Genomic DNA, 17,845 nt, shown 5'->3' with positions numbered 1-17,845 from the left:
TCATTGTAAGAATTTATTACAAATAAAATGTGTTTGTAACAGTGTGCATGTGGCGCCGTTCACGGTTATGTATATGTCGTATGTCACACCATTATAATATGCAATCTCTACATATCAGACCAGGGCACAGCAGGAGTAAAACAAAAAAAAAGAAAAATCTCCAGACAATTCAAAATACATAATGAAAATTTTATTTTAGACTTAGATTTCCAATCGCATGCAAGAGAACGCCTTAGCAGTAGATTTCAGTAAAAAGGTAAACTCTAGTCCTGAATAAAACAAAGCTCTGTAAAGATCGTCCTCCCTAGTGCAGCTTCAAAGCTCATGTTAAATCTGATATACATGGTATTCTATATTATTAACACAGAGCAATGCAATTAAAATATTGCATTTTAATTATACCAACTGTACAGCCATTTTATACAATTCACACACGTTTAAGATCTCACACACACACACACAGGTTACTACCAGCCTTCGGGTAATGGTACGATCCATTTCAACGCTCCAGGACGTCTCAATATACAATTAAGTCAACACATTAAACATTTAAAATTAGGCGACGTACCAGACCGATGCAAATTAAACGGGCGTCCAGTGACAGGTGTGGAGCTATAGGCAGGGAGCTGACAGGAAAGGCTACACTCGCTGGGAGACAAAGGTCCCGCTAAGGTGCTGAACAGGGTAAAAAGGACGGATTAAAAAGTGCTTTGGTCCGATGCCAACGGGTGTGCTACAACAGAGTGAACCCTACAGTACGTTACCATGACGATGTACCGCAGGGATGCTCAGGCACTTTCTACATAATGGAATAGACCAGGGGTTCCCAGGCCCCCTAGGGCCCCACGGAGGAGTTGCCGGGGGTCTGCAGCAAAAGTATTTTATTTTATTTTAAACGTATGCTGCATGTTTGTTGTTTTATTATTTTACATGTTTGTTTTTGTGGAAAAAATAAAAAAATATATCGTTTGATTCAGAATCAAACTATATTTTGAGAAGAAAACAAAAATAAACAAGTAAAGCAATAAAATACACTCCCATAGATTGTATTTAAAATATTAAAGCGCAGTTTAACATGGCAGTTTATGGGCAGAAATTCAAAGTTATTTTTAATCCTGAGCCAGAATTTAGGTTTCCAAAGCGGGCGGGGCCATGAGAGGGTCGGGAACCCCCGGAACAGGACGCCGGGAGAGCCCCAACACCCAGAATGAAAGCATTATAAACCGTATTCAAACCATACCGACAAATGAAGACGCTGCACTGTGCCGTTTAAATTTGACTAAGTCTGGCAAAATCTTGATTTTACCGTTAAAGAGGAATAAATTATATTCAGAACAAACATATACAAAATGATATATTATCTATTTCAACCCTCCTTTCTAATCTTCAATTGTCACAACATTTTAGCAGCATTGCCTGGGCAACTAGTTAATTTATAAACCACATCGAGCATTAAGCTTCAGGAAAAAACCAAAACAACATAAAATAAAGGATTCTGCAGAATTTTGTGAAGTGAAGCCTTAAAATGTGAAAACAAAAAAAAACAAACAAAAAAAAAAAAACACCCAACCAGGACGGTTGATAGTTACGTTCCATACATTCACATTTCCTTCTTTTGATTCCACACCTCGTATCAGGGACTTATCAGGGGTGAGCCTCGCGACCGCAACGTGCCCGGTGCTTTTTACTTTTGGTGGCTTGGTAGAACAGGAGCCGCTCTGCAGGGACTGGCCCCGCTCAGACTCGCTGACAGGACGTCTCCGGGGGTCCGACTGATGAGGCCCCAGCAGGTTTCAGTTGATTCTTCTATATGGAGAAAAAATAAAATAAAATAAAATAAAATAAACAGTGGAAAGAAGGAAGCGTGGTGATACGTGGCTACGGTGAAACGTCGGACAGCAAACCTTCTCCTGCGCTGCAGGTACAGGTGGATGAGCCACTGCACCACGAACGGCCAGATCACCGCAAAGGCCACGGTGCCGGGGGCCACGTCAAGAGGCCACCAGCTGGGTTTCTGCCCAAATAAAATAAATAAAAAGAGTCAATATTTTAAGATGAGATGACACTTTATTTAACCCCGCAGAGAAATTCAGGCTGGAAAAAACAGTGCAGTCAGGAAAGAGCTGCTGAGGCTGTTTGATTGATTTATTTACTAACTTTGGTTTAACAAGCGATTATAAAACTGTGAAGCTTACAAGGACAGGTTCACAGGTTCATTCTGACATAACAAAATGAAACCAAGGACTTTAAAGTATTTGTTATTTTGTTTAAGCACAATTTTTTTCCATTTTCAAGTGCTTCACACCAGATAAATATGATCAATTTTCCATTCGATCTTTATTAATAAAAATACAATCTTCGCCTCATTGTCTATTATTTATATTAGTATAACTATGATATACTGTATATCTATTATGAGTCTCATTGTCATCGACCAAGGACATTTCAAGCACTTCAGCACAAAAGTTATTTTCAAGGTATTCCAGTACTTCAATTTGGATGAAATTCAAGCACCTCAAGGACCTGGTTAGAACCCTTCGTTCAGTATTTTTCAACTGAGGCGTATAATAAACTGCTGTGAGGTTTAACGTTTCATTGAAACCGAGAAAGAGTGACAAACAAAACTCTCAACAAAAGCTTGCAACTATGAGTGGAGTCCAGTGACTATATTTGGTGTAAAATGATCTTAAAATATGTAAAACAACAAAATAAAACATACTGAACAAAACCCCCCAAATATCTCAGCTTCAGGCCCCCATGCCATTTTTTTCCTGACCATTAGGGGGACAGGGACCCCAGTTTGGCAACCCTTCAAATTCCAAACGTGGGCGTGGTGTCCCCCCAACGTACCACGCTACTGTTCTTCACCGGGGGCGGAGGGAAGGTTGGAGGCAGCACCATGGACCTGGTCTGGAAGGAAAAGACAGAAGCTTCAGTCCAAACACTGCTCATCAGCTGCATACACGCGGTCCAGTCCTACCCTCTGTAGCCCCACGCTGCGCCAAAACCCCGCTAACACCCACCAACGGTCATCACTTGTCATCAGCGGGAAAGGGAAACACCCGGGTCTCAGTCCCCGGTCAAATGACCCGGCAATAGACACGGGTTTTTAAGGGCTCCGCCTCCGATGTGAACAGGAGACCTGGGCCGACGCTAATTTTAGCTTCTTAACTGAAAGAGATGCGATGCATCAGACAGGAATATCTGTGTCATTCCATCGTTTCATATCCCATAGCCCCGCCCCCCTGTGGTGCCGCGTCGTTCGTTCCTTTTCCCACGTGTCCGTGACTTCCAAAAAGAAGGGGCGTGGTCAACCAGGGAAAAAACAAAAAACAAAAATTAAAAAACAGCATTTCTCCTGGCAATGGGAAAGTTGTCAATCGCCCGTTTTGGCATTAGTGATTATAGCTATACGAGGCAGCACAACGATTCCGGTCAGTTGTCAAATCCTGAAATTACAATTTATGTTTGGGATTCTTGCCTCGAGATCAGCGATTCTCAAGCCTTTTCAGACCGAGCGTCCTCCATCGTCGCCGTCCGTTTGATAAGATTTTGTCTCTGGATCCTGATCTGACAACGTCTGTATCGCTACACCTGATTTAACGTCTGCGCTCTAGTGAGGGAGGTCAACGTCCTGGAAATGAAAAGTTTAACTGGTAATCATTCTGCTGGGGACCCCCCTAGAACCTCCCCAAGGACCCCCGGCGGACCCCCCTAGAACCTCCCCGGGGGGCCCCCGGCTGAGAAGCAGCGCTCTATGCAGTGAGGGGGGAGGGGTGGGCAGTGTGACCTGCGTGGCGGTCAGGGCCTCCAGCGTGTGCAGCCGCTGCAGGACGCTCTGCATGTCCTCCTGCAGCTGCGCTAGCGCCGCCACGATCTGCTCGTTCAGGCTCCTCCCCGCCGCCGTCGCCGGGCCGCCCCAGCGCTCGCCGTCCCCGCCTCCCTCGCCCTGCGGCGGCCCCGGGGCGTCGGAGCTGGGGGTGGAAGACCTGGAACCTTGAGAGACAGGAAGAAAAAGATAAAATATTAATAATAAAAAAAAAAAGAAATAAAAAAAAAAGAAGAAGAAGGGGGTGAGCGTACAGAACGTTGACATTCTGAGTATACGTAGACATTTTAGAAACGAAATCCTCTCTGACGATGAAAACCCCAGAGACTAAATCCAATCAAATAAAGTCTGTGGCCTGATCCATGCAAACTGAGGGTCCTTGATATTGAAAAAGGTTGAAAATCACTGCTGAGTTTCCAACCTGGTCCCTGAGGTTACTGCAAGTGGGCCGCCATATCATTGTTAAAACAAAGATCGTAATGAATATATATAAAAAATAATAAATAAATAAAATAAATAATAATAAATAAATACATTTTTAATAATAAATAAGTAATAATCAAAAAATAATAGATAGAACAAACAATATAAATAAATAAATAAATGAATAAATGAGTAAGTTATTAAATAAGTATTATTAAATATTTAATAATAAATAAGTAATACAATTATAAAAAAACATTTCTGGGATTGAGTATGTTGGTATTATCATGGTATTTTTTCCAATGATAAATGAAATCATTGGAAAAAATTAGAAATATTTTGTTAAAATAAACACTCCTGAAAAGGCGCTCTCACCTCTTCCTCCTCTGACCAGGGATCTGTCCGCCGCGTTCACGTCCAGCCACTGCCTCTGGGACGCCTCGCTGCCGGGCGCCGTGTCCTCTCCGCCGCACTGCACCCCCTCTGGGGGTTCGGGCGGGCCCCCCGCGTCCCCTGGGGGCAGGGCGGCCGGGCTGTCGTCGTCGTCGTCGTTGTTGTCGAGGTCGTCCCGAGAGCGGTGCAGCTCTGAGTTCTGGGGACGAGGCGAGACCAGACTTTAACACCCAATCTTGGATCTGTGATATACTACTATAATAGTACCGAAGTATAATAATAGTGAGAAACCTGATTCTGAGCCACTGTATTGATCATTTTCAGTATGTCTTTACTGTGATATCTATAAAGTTGTATAAAGATTTTGGTCATCCCAATATCGTGATCTAGTAAAACGTTGTCTTTCTCTGCTCTAAAAAAGGCATGACCATAAAATAAATACTTTCTTGATCATTCATTGTATGCAAATATGGTTAAAACATCAAGGTGTTACAATAATGTAACTATACATTTTTTCCAGTACTGCACTACCCAGCCTTCATTTTCTGTAACTCTGTTCCAACATTAACACAAGAAGCAGGGAGTCAATGACGTCACTCTAGCATCTGCATTAGAGTACAAAACACAACAAACCGGTCGTCATTGTTTGCAGAGCAGCCTTTGGTGACTGATGTGTGTGTGTGTGTGTGTGTTCAAGTTCAAGTTCAAGTTCAAGAGATTATTTGTCACATACATACACATACGGTCGTACATATATGCAGTGAAATGTCATGACACCCGGTGAAAAATACTCAAATGTGCGTAATCGACAGCCGGTGCTCGTGCAGGCGGCCACAAGGGGCGGCGCCACAATTGCGATTCTGGGTTCTATAATAAGGGTAAACAAATCTGACAAATTGGTGGAGATATCATTACCAAGGTATCTAATATGCCTGTTGTGATAGTTAACCCTTGTATTATGTTTAGATGTTTAACCAATGAATACTGTTTCGGCCACAAGTGGCCGGTGCTATAAAAGTCACTTCAAAATTTTGATATATGCATATTTAACCTCCTAATTATCATCATATCACTGACTATCATTACAAACTTGACCAGATATTTCAGAAGTGTCCAACAAAGACCGGTCGACCCATCGGATCCTACAGCTGGACCTGTGTGTGTGTGTGTGTGTGTGTGTGTGTGTGTGTGTGTGTGTGTGTGTGTGTGTGTGTGTGTGTGTGTGTGTGTGTGTGTGTGTGTGTGTGTGTGACCTGCCTCCTCGTGACCGAACTGGTCCACCGAGTCGCAGTAAACTTCACTGTCAGAGTCACTGGCCAGGGGCTGGGGCCCTGACTCGTCCCCACCGGGCTCCGCTGAGGGGAGAGGGGGGAGAGAGGGGGGAGAGAGAGAGAGAGAGAGAGAGAGAGAGAGAGAGAGAGAGAAAGAAAGAGAGAGGAACGTGTTACTGATCATCGCTCAGTGACACTGAGACATAACCAGAAAAATATATTATATACCGTATGATATATTATATATGATATATATATGACAGCTTTGTCAGGGGCGTCGACAAAACACGCTGCATCGCCTCTTTCTTAAACCAGAAACAACTGCTTTGAACGAATATAAAGAACCTCGTGATTTCAGGAGTTCTGTTCACCCATAACTACACTTTGGGTCCAATAAGATAAGTCAACGTTGCCATATACACCATGCTCTGTTGGATCCCTAAAAATGTCATTTGGAAGATATTATTATTATTATTATTATATATAATTATCATCATCATTATATATTATGATGATCATCATCATATATTATTATATATTATTATTATAATAATTATTATTATAATTATCATATATTCTATTATTATTATTATCTCTTATTTTATATTATATATTAACATTGTATAAAGTAAAATCCACTACATCCATTTCACAGCCCGTCATGATTCACAGTTTAAACTGAACCAGATTCTCTGCCGGGAAAAATGCTGAGTGGTCGCGGCTCTGGGCAGATTATCTGATCACACGGCGGCGGCTGTGCTGCCAGAACAGCCAGGCTGTGATGTCAGGGACAGAGTCCAAAGAAACCCTTTTCCAGCGCGTTTCACGGGGCGTCTGGAGAGTCGGACGAGGGGCGTGTCTGGACAGAGCACGGCACCGAGCTCCGGGGAAGTGCTGGTGCCGTGCTTGTTGGGATGAGGCGCGAGCGCTCTGCAGGGAATCCGAAATTCCAATAAAATGCACAGCAGGGGTGATACGCCAAACCATCAAACTCATAAAACCACAAAAAAAGGTAAAAAATAATAAAAATAATAAAAGAAAACACTAAAAACTGACGACTCGGTCAACTTTCTCTCCCTGTTTCCTCACATTGGGTCAAAGGGGTTTAAAATGAGAAGTGCACTTTTATTCCCTTTTATTTCTCAGAAATATAACAGTAAATGTTTGATGTTTTACTTTTTCTGCTGCAGATTCAAAAACATAAGGCATTCATTTGTAGATAATAACAATAATGTTACACTTTTCTAATTTAGTTTTGCTTTATGTGTTTGAGGCAGCAAATTGAATTAATTGTAATAATAATAATTTACTTAAGAATATGTAGACCTTAAAAAAATTAAAAAAAATTATAGATAGATAGATAGATAGATAGATAGATAGATAGATAGATAGATAGATAGATAGATAGATAGATAGATAGATAGATAGATAGATAGATAGATAGATAGAGATATCAAAATTTGACTGTTCTGAAGTTCTCTTCCGAAAACATGTGAAATGGTTTCAGTGAAGGGAGTGATATGACTGTGGTGGTTGGAGCGGCCATACCTGACGCTCGCTGGTTGGGCTACTGATCAGTAGGTTTTAAAACCCCATCCCCACACACACTCAGGAGAGGAGCCCTGTCATGACAAGTTCTATCTGCTCCTGGCTTGTTCCAGCTGGCCCCCTCTCTACAATAAACTGGTGTTTACGTCCCATCGTCCTGGTTGGTTGGATTTCTCAGGCCCCGCACAGCTGATACGTAGCTATAGAAGCGAGGGTTTCTCTCTCACCCTCGTGATGTCCGTTGAGCAGGGGTCCGGGTGGGCCAGCGGTCCCGTCCTGGGGGCCGTCGCTGTTCAGGGCAGCCTTGGGGTGCGTTCCGTTGCTCAGGTGGGCGATGCCGTTGGACAGCAGAGCCTTGGCCCTCCTCGCCGGACCCTTTCTTCTCGACAGGGGGGCTGCAGATTGCAAACAAGCAAACAAATACATAAAAGCTAAAATAGATCATTTTAAAATAAATATGTATGATGTATGATATGCAATAATATCGCTCAAAGTATTATAAATGTATATGGCATTATTAATAGTTATATTACAATTATTCATTATGATATGTCATAATTAATCATCAATAACATTAATAAATAGACAAACAAACCCCCTCTTCCTTTGTTGACCTCCCTCGTGACTCTCTCTTCTTCCTCCTCCTCATCATCATTCTCCTTCTCCTCCTCCTCCTCCTCCTCCTCCTCCTCATCTTCCTCTTCTTCTTCTTCTTCTTCTTCTTCTTCTTCTGGTAGTTCTCCTGTGTCTGCTTCACTTATGGCCAGGATCTCGTCGCCGGGTGTGACCCTGGCGGGCCAGCTCTCCAGGGTGCCGTTCATCTCCAGGGAGCGGATGATGCTCTTGGTGACGCTCTTGGAGGGCTTCGCCGTCATCAGATTCCCAAAGCCTGCGCCACAAAACAGCAGTGTTTACACTGGGTTTACACTGTGCCCTTCTGTCAATATGAATATACATGTTCATACAATGACTTCAAAAAGTATTGTCACAATGTTGTTTGGGAACATGCAACATCGGAGTTCAAGGACTGGCTACGTCGCAGTTCAAGGACTGGTGATGTTGCTGCGCTATTTTCAATGGCTTGACTTCATTAAATTCTTCCCATTTGCTACTGCTAGAAAAGCAAAAGCTACTTCACCGTTCTGCATCTAGAGCCAGAGTGTGCACACTGATCAGCACGACAAGTGTCAAGTACAGCAGCGCACTACCTACAGCACCAGACAGTGGAACACTACGGAGGAACCAACACGCGGTGCAATACTTGCCGTCGAGCTGCTGAGCAAACTTTGTCAAGCGGGCTGAGCGTCCGATGGGAGGCAAAGGAGAAAGCGTTAAAACCCGACAGGCCGCGTCCACGCCTCCAGACTCTCTGGGAGTGACGCACGACATGAGGCTCGCGAGGGGGGACAGGAGGGACGTACCCACGCTCAGGTCTGAGATCCGCGAGACCTTCTTGTTTTCCTCCACCAGCTCGTAGAAGGGGCCGATGACCCGGAGGAGCTCCTCCACCTCGTCCGTGATGGGCATGCCCTCCAGGATCTGCCGTCCAGAGGGATCATGGCGTCAGAAGCTCAGATATTGGGACTAGGCAGGGTCTCGCGCTCGCTGCACTAACACACCGACGCTCATTTAATATTATTGTTTGTCGTCCTTCATTATTATTGTGCAGTGGCGAAATTAGAGATTCTCAATCGCCACGAGAATGAGCTGGTAAAATCAACATCAGATAAGTCAATTGGCCACTTGCACAATTTTGTAATCTGAATTCATAGTGAAGCATAAAGAACGATATGACCTGAAATTGATCACAGTATGAGACTAGAGATATGAGAGACGATTGGACCTTTAACCAGAAATGTGTCGATAGAAGAATAAAATACCAGTTTCATTTCGTCCACGTAGGCCGTCATGGCTTCGTTCTTTGGCATCTCTCCCAGAGAATTCCAGGCATCCCTAAAACACACAAACGTCGTCTGATCAGAAAATCAAACAACACACGGCACGGAGGACTGAAAAGGAAAAATAAATAAATAAAAAATGGTTTGAACATAAGGTGCAACCTCAAACACTTTCCAGCTCTCAGTTCAGTTAGGTAACGTTCATTTTGGTCAATGTGACTTGGGTCCATAACCCAAATTCAAACACATGAAAAAGAACAAACACACTGCAGGGGTGTGGCAGCGCCAGCCACTGAAAACTCATTTGCATAACGATTGCTCTGTTTGAAAAGGATCTGCTTAAATCGTCGAGTCGTCTAAAACAACAAAAATAATAATGATTTGGCATTCTTCCACCAGCGTCCCCCGCTCACTGGGTAAGACGTCACATTCCAGGTTGTTGTTTTTTTGGTGCAACTTTTTGTACGCATGGGTAGATCATTTAGCAGAACCCCGGACCGACTGCAGTGTGGCAACAAAGTCCAGTGTTTGAAAAAGAGTAACGTAACCGTTGAGCTGATGAACGGAGCCGTGTCGTGTGCTTTACGCTGCCAAACAAATCAGCAGGGTTGTGCCGAGTGTGGAACAGAAACAGAGTTCATACAAATATTTCATCCCCCCACCCCCTTCTCCTCTCTCGTATCAGTACCACTTTGCTTTTCCGACGGCGTCCCAGAAGCCGGGACGGGGGACGTTACACGGGCCCAAGGTGGCCTGCTTGTAGTAGCTGTAGAATTTGAGCATCATGTCGTTGGAGGGCTGAAAAGAACCTGCGTGGAAGAAAGGAAAGATTATTAGATCCGACATAGTTAGATCCCCGTATAGTTTGTTTTCAGTGATTCTGCTCAATTCTCTTCAAGAACGTCAAGAATTTCCTGCTCCCCCTCCCACACAAATGTTCCTTCTCTACGCCAGAAATATTGAATAAAGGGTTTTTGTCATTAGGTTTATTGTACATTACCATTTTTTATTTTGATTTTTATCATCTTAGGTTCAGCTTTCTGGTTCACTGCTTTATTTCATAAGTCATGATACATGAGCAGATTTTTCTGGCTTATTATCCATTTTGTTACTGTTATGTTTATATATTTTTTCACCTAGGAAGTCATCTAGGTCCCAGTGTAGAAGGTATGGAAATAAATCAAAAAAATAATTAAAACAGGAAACTTCACACACTGAACGCCAGCAGATTTTTTAAATACTCGACAGCATCGTTGCAATGGGGTTGATACCATCAAAGTATTTCCATATTCCTTATGGGTCCAGATCACATCGGTTTTGTATTCTTGTTTCGTTTTATATGCCTGGGGCTGTCAAAATCATGACATGACATTTTAGTATTTGTTGATTTTATATTATTATCATTATTATTAGTAGTATTATTAATAATACTAATAATAATAATAATAATAAGGAACTATCTATTGACTATGAACTTTGGAGCATAAAGATTCAGGTAGACACCGCAACCCAACTGATGGAAACTTCTAATTCACATTGTATTGACTGACACATTTCCAAAATTGGCTCACAATTGCAATCAGGCGATTATGTAACGATTGCGACGGCTCAATGAGTGACATTAGGATGTTGCGGTTTAATTGCAGGTGGCCGGTCGAATGCTCCAGCTCCAATACATGGAGAGAGAGTGTATCCCTGCGGAGGAAGTGAGACTGGATCACCAGGTGCTGTTTGCTTTGTTCCCTATGTGGGTTAATCCTGTTAAAACAAAGAGCCTGACAAGCTGTTCACCCATCCACACAGGTGACCAACGGTAACCCTGCAGGCTGTAGTGGAAAGCAAAGTACACTAAAGTCCTAGTATATCTTAGTATATCTTAAGTGTATTTCATTTCAGGGACTTTCAACTTTTACTCCACTACATTACAAAGAAAATACACTGTATAGACTTTTTACAGTCCGGGATTTCTAACACAGACACTTTAATTGCGTTTTAAACGAAATGACGGTATGCAGTGGTTAGTACCCACCAAAAGTGGTCCAAGGATAGGGGTGTCACTATTCTCTAAATCTACGATTGGATTTGACTTTCGATTCTAACATATGTATTTTTTTTTCCACCAGCATTGACGGCTATGCCATTGCTGTGCTTTTTATTTGGGAGGAACGGGGCGCAGGTAGAGCCGTGTTCGCGGCTGTGTACGCACAATTCACATATAAAAATATTCATAATTCCATATTCAAGTGTTATCCCTGTGCATTTTGTAAGCTTCTATCTGTTGTATCCTGTTATTGTAATGCACACTGCTCGACTTGAAGAATCTCAGTCGACTGATGGGTTTCCCCACTGATTATTCGACGGGTCGACTTTCAGGGGGCGGCCCTAAAGTTGCGAGGTGGGGCCTCAATGGATCGGCTTGTTGTTGCGGCGCATCCCACAGATGCTCCATCGGATTGAGATCTGGGGAATTTTGAGGCCAAGTCAACACCTTGCACTCTTTGTCATGTTCCCCAAACAATTCCTGAACATTTCTTGCAGCGTGGCAGAGAGCATTATCCTGCTGAAAGAGGCCACTGCCATCAGGGAATACCATTGCCATGTAGGCGTGTACTTGGTCTGCAACAGTGTTTAGGAAGGTGCTACATGTCAAAGTAACATCCACATGAATGTCAGGACCCAAGGTTTCCCAGCAGAACATTGCCCAGAGCATCACACTGACGCCACCGGCTTGTCCTCTTCCCATAGTGCATTCTGGTGCCATCTCGACCCGAGGTTAACAACACACACACACACACACACACACACACACACACACACACACACACACACACACACACACACACACACACACACACACACACGATGTAGAAGAAACGTGATTCATCAGACCTCCACCTTCTTCCATTGCTCCCTGGTCCAGTTGTGACGCTCCTGTGTCCATTGTAGGTGCTTTCAGGGGTGGACAGGGGTCAGCATGGACACTGTGAGCGCTCCCATACGCAGCAAGCTGCCATGCACTGTGTGTTCTACACCTTTCTATCATAGCACCGTTCACTGTTTCACCACTTTGTGCTACAGTAGTTCTTCTGTGGGATCCTTTGAGCACTTTTGGTCGGTAGTAACCACTGCATAGCGGGAACAGCCCACAAGACCTGTGGTTTTGGAGATGCTCTGACCCAGTCGTCCAGCATCACAATGTGCTCCTTGTCAACGTCGCTCAGATCCTTACGCTGCTTCAGCACATCAACTTCAACAACTGACTGTTCACTTGCTGCCTCATATAATAATAATAATAATAATAATAATAATAATAAATAAAAGTATATAGATAATAATAATATAGCCCACCCCTTGACAGGTGTCATTGGAACCACATGATCAATGTTATTCACTTCACCTGTCAGTTGTTTTAATGTTGTGGCTGATCAGTGTGTGTAGCGTTAGACTGTAGATAAGTATGGATTTAGGGTTAGGGTTGAACTATAGATCAGGGTTAGATCATTTCACCTGACCCTTGTTGAGAAAGTGTGAGGTTTAGGACTACAAGTGTGGTTAGTCTCCTTTACAGGCAAAACTGGAGTACTTTCTGATAAAAACAAATAATAAACAAGCTAAAAAAATAAAAAATAAAAAAGTCTCACCGTCTGGAGGTAAACTCTTGATGACTTTGACAGCAGCGTCGAACCTCAGCTGGGTCAGACGCCTGTCGTCCTCCATGCTGACGCACTCCATCACTGCAGAGCCAGAGTGTGCGCGGAGGCGGCCAGGGGCGAAACCTTCGGGAACGAAGACACAGCGATGGAGACGAAGGCACCGACACGGCGACACAAAGCGCACAAAAACAAAGCTGTTCCTGTACGAGTAGAAGGAGGCGGAGGAGGAGGAGGAGGAGGAGGTAGATGCGTCGTTTTAACGCCGGCCCACCGCCTAAAAAGGCCAACCGACTCGAACAAAAGTACTTGTGTCCAATAGTCTAAATTAACTCGCGGTTCGTGGAAGAAGAAAGAAAAACATACAAAGTAATTGCGCACCCACCATTAAGTGATCGTTGTTCCGTCTCTGCTTGGGGGGAGGTGAAGTGTCAAGACGCCATCGACGGCACAGTAACGACGAGCACAGCGCGCTGAGGGAGCTGTAGTTCTCTATCAGGGGGGCGCCGGGGTTCGCCGGCGCAACAGCCAGACGACGGGAACCTCAGCTCCCACAATGCACCGCTCCGCCGGCGCCGAGGTGACGTCGTAGTCCCGCGGAACCGTCAGCTGTCGGTTACAAACGCGTGGAGGGACGAAACAGGGAAACAAAACGGGAAAACGGTTCGAGGGTTGAGAACATGGTCCGTACAAGGGAAGCGAATGGAACGCGCCCAACCTCCGCGTCGAATCACACATACGGAGGGCTTGGGTGTGAATTAGCGACTTGGCGCACATCGAGTATATGACTACGTTTCCCAGCATCCTCTCTCAAGTCGGGGTCTCCTGCGTTATGCAGCGTTCAAGGCCCACGGGAGGGGTGGTAACATCGAGCTGCCGTCTGGTAAATACCGTTCACGTCAGCTGTCAACCCCCATTTTAAAGCTCCAGTGTGGCAACGTTTATTAGCGAATGAGGTGACGCCGAGCTCGGTTATTGTCGATATAATAGATCGTCTGTGATGTAAATGAAAATGTGCTCATGTAAAATCTAGCTTGCATTTGGCATATTGTTCAATTATTGATTTCATATTACTTCATAATACAATTACTTAAATAATTTAACTTGAATTAATGAAAGTATAATTTTCCCTTCTGTTCTTTCAATATAACGTAAAACAACGTTGTAAGAGATAAATCTCGCGATTGTTTTGTTTGTTTGTTCGTTGTTTTTTTGGTTTGTATATGAAATAAAAAAAAAATTGAATTTCTGGTACGTTATATATGAAATATGTTTAACAAGTGGGCCTGACGAACACTGCCATAAATACCCACATCCATCAACGCAGCATCATACCACCACAACACTACATATCCCGGCATGCTCCAGTCAGGGTCGGCGCTTTGAGTCCCTGTGTTGACGTTATGTTGCCTCATAATGAGCTGATTATTTGAGTTATTCAGGCAGAATTTGAATTTTTTTCTTTTTTTTTTGTCTTTTAATGTTTTTATTATAATTTAAAAAGTTGAAAGAGACAGAAATCTTAGTTTGGTTAATAATTACATTTTAAAGGTTTACGCCACATTCCAGCCGAGGTAACAGCGGCGCTGTCTGTTTAAAGTTGGCCCCACTCTAATACAAAGCTCACACCGGGTGGGAGGATATTTGCTGTCTGCTTGTTTGTTAGTTTTGTTTAAAAGAACAATAAATAAAATCAGGAAAAGGCAAACAATTAGATGGAAATGGACTTGATGTTGCGGCATGTCGTTTTTTCCACCGAGAAAAACGTCAAAGAAATAAAAAGCCGCGTTGAGGGTGAATTACCGCAGGACTCCAGCGCAGCATCACAGAACTACATATCCCGGCATGCTCCGGTCAGCCTCAAAGGGGAGGCCATTCTTGATGAACCTGATCGCTCACAAGTTAAAGTGGAACTCCATCGAATAAAAAGAAAAACGTCATAAGTTAATAGCGGGGAGGGTGAAGTTTGACGGTTGCTATGGGTTACTATTTTGCGTTTTTGCAGGACGACCCCCACTCGCTTGCGTAGAGAAGCGGAGAAGGGAACCAGGAGGCCGGGGCTCGGGGGCTTCCCGCGAGACACTCGGAGGGTTTGCTGCGGCCGCTTGTCACCGAGCAGCGCCGTCCCACACGTCTTTCAGCCGGAAAGGGCCCACCCGTTCAACCGTCTTTTAACCTCACCCACCCACCCGTTCAACCGTCTTTCAACCTCACCCACCCACCCGTTCAACCGTCTTTTAACCTCACCCACCCACCCGTTCAACCGTCTTTCAACCTCACCCACCCACCCGTTCGCCACCCAGGCGAGTGATCTTGCTCTGGCAAGGGGGCGCGGGCGTCCCCTTCCCTCAAAGAGCAAAGCATGGACACCGGTTCCCGGGCCGACCTCCCTCTTGGTTTACGACGGCTTCAGCTGAGGTGGAAAATTATTAAATTCAATAAAAAAAAATAATAATCTAAAAAAGTGTGCGTCCTCAAAAGGTTCCAGGGCGAGTCACTAAGTGGTTCGCTGCACGCTCCTGGTCTGGGATGAAGCCGTATCTGCCAAAGCGGCTTCGCTGCGTCCGAAATGATGCTCGGTCGAAGGAGCAGGACTGAGTGGCTGTAAAAGCCCGGTTTAAGGTTTTGTTGACTTTTTCCCTCCCCACTTTTTGTCTATTCTGTTTTTTTGGGGGGTTTTTTTGGTCCATGCATTTTGATTCTCGTTTTGTTGTTGTGTCTTGTTGATGTGATCACTTTATTGTTCTACCAGCAACAACGGAGACACGTGGCATCTCATGTCCGCGCTTTCTCAAATGGGGGTACCATGAAAACCCCAGGGGTACTTTGGGGCACTCCGAAAATTTAAATTAAAATGTGTTAGAACATATTGGTTGTTGTATGTAATGTTTACAAAAAATAAAGACCCTCATTGAAGTGCATGTTCTTCCTTCCTCCCCCAGTGAGGGGAGCGCTCAGCGGACAGGGGGGGGTCTCGGAGGGGACGCCCCTGGAACCAAGACCGAGAGCCACCGTTATGTAACATGTACGGAAGCCGATCGGGGCCATATGTGAAACGTTTATTCGAGTTCCGACTTCATTCTCACTCTTCTGTCCCCAAAGTCGCAGTTCCGAACAACAACACAATGCTCTGACAAACTAGGGAATGCCGACTTTAATCTCACAATCCGGATTTTGGACTTCGAGGTCAGAGACACGTCTCGAACGCGGGTCTTAATCCCCTTCGCCGAACGCAACACTGCAAACTCCCACACGACTCCAACGCAGCACTGGCGGCACTCCACCTCCCGGCATGCACCGCGCGGGTTCAAACGTTCCACCCCGTGGTGATCCCCCCCCCCCCCCCCCCCCCCCCTCCTCCCCTCCCGTCCGCCGGGTGGGTGGTGCCAGGGCGAGGGCAGGAACCCCACGGCAAGGCAGGCGGAGGAGTCCCGTCCGGTCCCCCCGTCCCCCCGGTCCCGTTCCGCTGCTCCCCGACGAAGAGATGTAAAGATGGCAGAGCTGCAGATGCTCCTCGAGGAGGAGATCCCGGCCGGCCAGAGAGCCCTGCTGGAGAGCCACCAGAACCTGAGCCGGGTGGCGGACTACTGCGAGAACAACTATGTCCAGGTAGGTGGAGGAGGAGGAGGAGGAGGAGGAGGAGGAGGTGGGTGGTGGACGGGGACGGCGTGTTCCTCTGCTCCCGTTTCCCCCCCCGGACAACGCCACCGGCCGCGGGCGCGAGATGAGCTTCCGCCCCTCCGCGGTTGACGTTACTTTGGCCGCGGTGCCCGCGTCGACGTCCGTCGAAGTGCGCGTTTCACCGCGACCGCGGACCGTGCGGCCGACGGCCAGAGTTAGTTCCTCGAGGGTGTGTCCAGTTTTCGGAACAGCCCGAACTTAGCCGCGTCCGCCGCCGCTGGGACGCCCGGGCCTGCGCGGTTCGCCCGCGGCGTATGAAGTGGCGATCCCTACGTTTTTGTGTTTAAAAACAAACAAACAAACAAACAAACAAACAAACAAACAACAACAACAAAACCGGGTTCGTGTTTTTGTGCCTCCTCCGCGCGTCTCCGTATGGAGCAGCCGCCCGTTGTGCCCGTGTGGCGTGTGCCCCCCTACCCCACTCCGCCGCGGTCGGTGGCGGGGTCCGCCGCCTTTGCCGGCGTCCGTGCCGAGGAAGTGATCGTCCGCCAACGCGCTGCGTGGGCTGCGACCCGTGGAATAGAAGCCCCGCGGATGAACGGAGAGTCGGGTCGTAAACAGTCCAGTCGCAGGCGCCTGCGACTGGACTGTTTACGACCCGACGCGACTCTCCGTTCATCAGTCGCCTCTCGACGAATGCAAAGCTGCCTTTTGTGAGTCGTATTGGCTTTTTCAAAATGTATTTCAACGGGTGAAAAAGGGGGCGACTGGGTGGGCTGTGATCTTTTGAAATATGACGCCCACGAATGACACCCGAGTCATTTTGAGGCTTCAACAACGCTTCGGGGACAGGGCAGGCGCCGCCATCACTTTTTGGCACGGCCCCCGGCAAGAGGTTCACTGACCAGGCAAGAAACGAGAGGTCGTCCGACGGAGAGGATCACCCGGGATGTTTCGGGTGGAGTCCTGGGACTTGTGGTAATGATCCGCCCCACGCAGACAAACGTATGGATTCCTACTTTAAACGTGTCGTCAGAAAGTGTGATTTTTGAGCTTCCCTGACGGGCCAAAACAGTTCTCAACCTGAGGTCCGGGGACCCCCCCATCGAAGAGATCAACGGTGATTTAATTTGCGAGTTAAGTTCGCACCGCTGGAGACTGTGCGACCACGACGGCGGCGATCGCAGGTCAGCTGCTCTCTCCCCAACT

General features: G+C 45.9%; 2 protein-coding genes across 3 annotated transcripts in view; one reads left to right on the top strand and one right to left on the bottom strand.

Moving 5' to 3' along the window:
* Positions 1-175: 175 nt before the first annotated feature.
* acbd5a (acyl-CoA binding domain containing 5a) lies at positions 176-17,148 on the bottom strand. Of its 2 annotated transcripts, none has more exons than XM_080020214.1 (14): positions 17,114-17,148; positions 13,398-13,621; positions 13,004-13,138; positions 10,051-10,171; positions 9,345-9,417; positions 8,886-9,003; positions 8,060-8,353; positions 7,692-7,859; positions 5,903-6,000; positions 4,628-4,844; positions 3,791-3,996; positions 2,851-2,910; positions 1,905-2,014; positions 176-1,806 (listed from the first exon to the last, which is right to left on the bottom strand). In XM_080020214.1, exons 3-14 carry the CDS (start codon positions 13,092-13,094, stop codon positions 1,794-1,796), a joined length of 1,569 nt encoding a protein of 522 aa, XP_079876340.1. In that variant the 5' UTR covers positions 13,095-13,138; positions 13,398-13,621; positions 17,114-17,148; the 3' UTR covers positions 176-1,793. The 2 variants fall into 2 exon arrangements, with proteins under 2 accessions (XP_079876340.1, XP_079876341.1); XM_080020215.1 differs by lacking the exon at positions 17,114-17,148 and adding an exon at positions 14,555-14,572.
* Positions 16,385-17,845, top strand: part of abi1a (abl-interactor 1a) — a 58,555-nt gene continuing 57,094 nt past the window's right edge. The window contains 1 exon segment of the mRNA XM_080020213.1: positions 16,385-16,621. Coding sequence (XP_079876339.1) covers positions 16,505-16,621 — 117 coding nt within the window. The 5' untranslated portion in view covers positions 16,385-16,504.

This window comes from Zeus faber (assembly GCF_960531495.2).
Source record: "Zeus faber genome assembly, chromosome: 19".
Taxonomy (NCBI): Eukaryota; Metazoa; Chordata; class Actinopteri; order Zeiformes; family Zeidae; genus Zeus; species Zeus faber.
This window is presented reverse-complemented; position numbering and strand designations above follow the sequence as displayed.

Coding starts and splice junctions, on each gene's coding strand:
- acbd5a (XM_080020214.1), bottom strand. CDS start 13,094: ATGGAGTGCGTCAGCATGGAGGACGACAGGCGTCTGACCCAGCTGAGG. Junction 10,172..13,003: donor CAAGAGTTTACCTCCAGACG/GTGAGACTTTTT, acceptor TCTTCCACGCAG/GTTCTTTTCAGCCCTCCAAC. Junction 2,911..3,790: donor AGGCCCTGACCGCCACGCAG/GTCACACTGCCC, acceptor TTTTCCTTCCAG/ACCAGGTCCATGGTGCTGCC.